The 4,620-nt window shown below is 37.7% G+C and overlaps 1 protein-coding gene across 1 annotated transcript in view; it reads right to left on the bottom strand.

Annotated features, from left to right (window-relative positions):
• LOC108917105 (FMRFamide receptor-like) overlaps positions 1–4,620 on the bottom strand; it is a 224,134-nt gene that overhangs the window by 14,439 nt on the left and 205,075 nt on the right. The window contains exon 2 of the mRNA XM_018723589.2: positions 2,909–3,817. Coding sequence (XP_018579105.2) covers positions 2,909–3,640 — 732 coding nt within the window. The 5' untranslated portion in view covers positions 3,641–3,817. The remainder of the gene's footprint in view (positions 1–2,908; positions 3,818–4,620) is intronic.

Raw genomic sequence — 4,620 nt, 5'->3', positions numbered from 1 at the left:
AGCAAAGGATCTTAATTTATGCCTTTGGTTAGCGGTTGTTTTGTATTTATATTTGGGTGGTAAGAGCAACGATCGTGGGTTTCTCTGCCATGCTCTTTCCCCACAGGAGCTCTAGGTGAGCCTGGCACTCTCATTCTATGTTAAATGGTTGTTAATGTTTTTGTTGTTCTTTATATTTGTCACATGTTTAATTTGAAGACTGTTGTATGTAGATAATAAAGTTAGGTGTATTTACTCTGATTTTGTTTTATATAATTAAACCATACATCCCCTCTACAAAGTTAGTAGCCAGCGCTTTCCAGTCAATAAGAAAAATAAATACACACAACGTAGGTAGTCCTTAATGACGATCACATAGTTTTGACCACAACTACGTTTGTATTATTTTTTTCGATCGAACCTAGGGTTGTTATACTACAAACTGAAACTCGGAACACAACAAGGAGAAGAATACTTAGACGGCTGATTTACATCAATTGCTCGAAGTGTCCCCCATTTTGATTAATAACCAAACGAATTCGGTTTTTAAAAAACTGTTCAACATTGGTCAGCATGTCTGGCGTAATTTCTTAAAATGCTACTGTAATGCGCTGCCACATATCTTCCGCGGTAGTTGATGGTGTGACGTAAACTTCGCTTTTTATAAATCCCCATAAAAAGAAGTGGCAATTTGTCATATCTGGACACCTTGAAGGCCAACTCACTGGTCCCCCGCGTCCAATCCATCTGTTGGGAAAAGTTTCATGTAAAAACTGACGAACCGCAACGGTATTGTGATGTGGAGCAAAATCATGTTGCATCCACATTCTTCGAAGTGTAGCTAAAGGAATATCGCCTAACAAATCTTCTAGAGTGTTTGTTAAAAAGTTTAAATAAACTGCTCCAGTTAGATGCTGGTCAAAAAAGGATGGTCCATTGGCATGGGGTTCCCAAAATTGCTCCCCACACGTTCAAGGATATGAGTTGTCCGGAATTGGTGAGGATTTACTGTTTCATAAAGATGGCAATCATGACTATTAACGAAACCACTTTTATGAAAAGTAGCCTCATCGGAGAACATGATCCGTTAAAAAAAAGGATCATCTTGATTTAACATCTCAAGTGGCCACTGACAAAACTCCAGTCTCTGCTGAAAGTCTACTTTTAGTAATTCTTAGTATAATTGGATGCGGATGCTTTTTAAAATCCTATGTATCGACGTTGTACTAATCCAATTGCAAGGCCTTCTTGACGCTGTTACATAGCTACTTTTTCAGACTAGAAAAGAACCTGATTTTTCTGGAAAACTGTTAGAGATAAATACGGAAAACCTTATATCAGTCGAAAGGGCATTTAATTTTGCAGTCGCTCATGACAATTAATATGGGTCATTCCATTTGAAAAAAAAAGTTTTTCAACTCGTAAGATTATTAAATGTAGGTCTCAGTATTTCCGAGTCTGAATAACGTACGCGTTGCTCACAGATGACAAGTTGGAGTAATTTATGCCAAAACAATCTGTAGAAACTGCAGGTTTCTAACTATTACGGTTTAGCCGCTATCTAGCCTCATTTAGAGAGCTGTAATTATGATTTTTTTCAAAAAACAACTGATTATCTCGAAAATGGTAAGTTTTAAAAACTATGTAGGTACATTTAATAAACTCTTCAACGAATTCAACAACGCAATAATATACAGAGTGTTCCATTTAAAATAACAAAGTTATATAGCGACCACGCGAAATGGAACACCCTGTAAAGGCAATTTAACGACGTCTGTTACGACAAAATCACAAGAGCGTAGCCCTAGTGATATTGCTGAACAGCTGGAATTAAATCACCTACGAAAGTAAGTACCACAAAACAAACATAAAAAAATATCAGGCCAAAATCTAAGTTCGAATGGTATTTGGTGAGACAATTTCATGAATAGAATAAAGTAAAAAATTTAATCAATACTTTATTTAAAAGTGCAGAAACAAAATACAATGAACGCGTATTAACAATAAACATAATATTTTTTTAAAGTGAACAAATATTAAAAACACAGTTATTGTAAATAATAATTTGCCCTGTTAACTTGACTTTCTCAATGATTCTATTGTGGATGCTGATTATATGGCTGATTTTGAATGAGCTGTTGACATTGACTCGTTATTCAAAGGTTTTTTTCGAAGATTTATTACAAGATTTGAGTGATGATCGTTGTCGAGCGGTAAATAAAGTTTTTAAGGTTTTGAGTTCGTAAATGGGATTTATATATGAGTGGAATTGTCTATGAAAAAAGCTCAAGTGCTCAATGAATCGTAAAAGAGGGTAAATAAATAAATATACAGTTTTAAAAACTTGGGGAAGATATTTAAAGAGTAAATAAACAGTTTTGAAACCGCTGACTCTATCGATAGCTCGGCTAACTTTGACGAGAATCTTCACAAATCGCTGTACATGAAGATGATTGCAGTTTTCATCAGCGTGATCATATGTTACCACCATGTTCCGTAATTCACTGTTACTGTATTGAACTAGCAATTTTTCTATTTACTATGAAAAACGGCGCGCTATCTGCGGCCACAATTATTCATCTCTTTATGGAGGGGACAATTCCACGGGTGCTCAACAAGTTTTAACAATTTTAATGCTTTTGATAATAGAAAAATTTATTATTAACGCACTTGACTTACCATCGTACAAATTGAAGCTTGAACTTTTTTAAACAATTGATTCAGTACTTTGTTTCAAATTCCATATTTGATTTTTTCTCAAAGAAAACGGTGTATATTTGTACACAACATTCTATCCCCCCTTACCTTTTTTGTCTTTCTATCAAGAGAAAAATAGTAACGCCTGAAAATTTTTGGAAGTTTTCTTGTCATATGTTTGCTTTATAATTTGCACAATATTCTACAAAGAAATTTCTACTGTATTCCTTACCTGTCTGTAAATGCAGGCGTTCAGCACAGCCAGAGACCCGAACGGCAACAGGTACATGCAAATCAAGTACATCCAGTGGATGTAGATCGTTTGGTAGAGGATGTTATCCCTGAAGGACGACTGCTGCGGACAGTAGATGGTGACGTTGTACTCCTTGTGCCAGTACTTCTGCACCCTCCCCTCCCACAACCTCGGTAGGTTGTACATGACGGAGAAGATCACTATCCCGATAACGTATATCCTAGCCCTCCCGTAAGTGCACAGCGACCTCGCCCTCAAGGGATGACACACGGCCACGAACCTCTCCAGGGACACAGTTATGGTAAGATACACCGATGCAGTCTGTGTCACCATCGCCAAAGGGAACACGAAGGTGGTGATGTGGGGGTACACTATGAAGTAGTACGTGAATAGACACTTGCAGTAGGGGTATATCCCGGGCAGTCCGAACAGCAGCATGCTGGTGATTATCAGGACGGTGTCTATCCTAGCCAGGCCTATCAGGAGGTAGTTGATGCTGGACCTCATCTGGGGCCTGGAGAGGATTATCATGGAGATGATGTTGCCCAGCAGGCCCAGCAGGCCGATGATGTTGATCAGGAGGCCGTTGGTGACGAACCTGTAGAAGTTCACCGCTTCCGACTGGTCGTAGATGCAGGAGTCATCGGTCGATGCGGTGGTCGTGACGCTGGACCAGTTCACCGCGGCGAAATCTTCGCCAATAGGTGACATATTGGAGCAGTTTTTGGTCGTTTCAAGTTTTGGGCTTCTTGAACATGTTTCGCAGGGCGTTTACTATTTTTTTCGCGAGAGCTGCCACGATGTGCATAGTTTTATTTTGTTTACGTGTTTTCGTTTCGGTTTTCTTTGGGTCATCTTTGGTTTATGGCAAGTTTGGTCCAGATGTGCCTGCAACAAAGAAACAAAGCTGAAGGGAAGTACCAGAAACAATGTTTGGTATACAGAGTGATTTATCTGATTATCGGTTGACTCCCATAGTTTATTCGTAAAGAAAGCTCAATAAGGATAAAAAATGTTGATTTTGATTAGACTAAACCACTAACGTTCAACTAGTAGTAGTGAAAACAATTGACAATATGTTCTTTATTGCAATGTTGTCATTCGAATTTTCACCAGCAATACTTATATATGTTTTCCGTCACGAAAATTGAATAATTTCAAATATTTCGAATTTTCACCACCAAGAACGGCGGTGACAACATTTTTAACAGTAAGGAGATGTTTCGCATTGTATTGGCTATGTCCTGTCCAAATTTTGTTCGTACAACTCTATTGGTTTCGACAATTCAGTACCTATATATGTTTCAGCCAGGAAAATTGAATAATTTCGAATATTTCGAATTTTCACCACCAAGAACGGCGGTGACAACATTTTTAACAGTAAGGCGATGTTTCCATTGTATTAACTATGTCCTGTCCAAATTTTGTTCGTGTAACTCTCTTGGTTTCGACAATCCAATACCTAGGTATATATGTTTTCAGCCACGAAAATTGAATAATTTCAAATATTTCGAATTTTCACCATCAAAAACGGCGGTGACAACATTTTTAACATTAAGGCGATGTTTCGCATCGTATTAGCTACTATGTCCTATACAAATTTAGTATCGTACAACTCTCTCGGTTTCGAGAATTCAATACCTATGTATGTTTTCAGCCACGAAATTTGAATAATTCCAAATATTTCGAAT

The sequence above is a fragment of the Anoplophora glabripennis genome, unplaced genomic scaffold (genome assembly GCF_000390285.2).
Source record: "Anoplophora glabripennis isolate ALB-LARVAE unplaced genomic scaffold, Agla_2.0 scaffold1, whole genome shotgun sequence".
NCBI classification, from domain to species: Eukaryota; Metazoa; Arthropoda; class Insecta; order Coleoptera; family Cerambycidae; genus Anoplophora; species Anoplophora glabripennis.
This window is presented reverse-complemented; position numbering and strand designations above follow the sequence as displayed.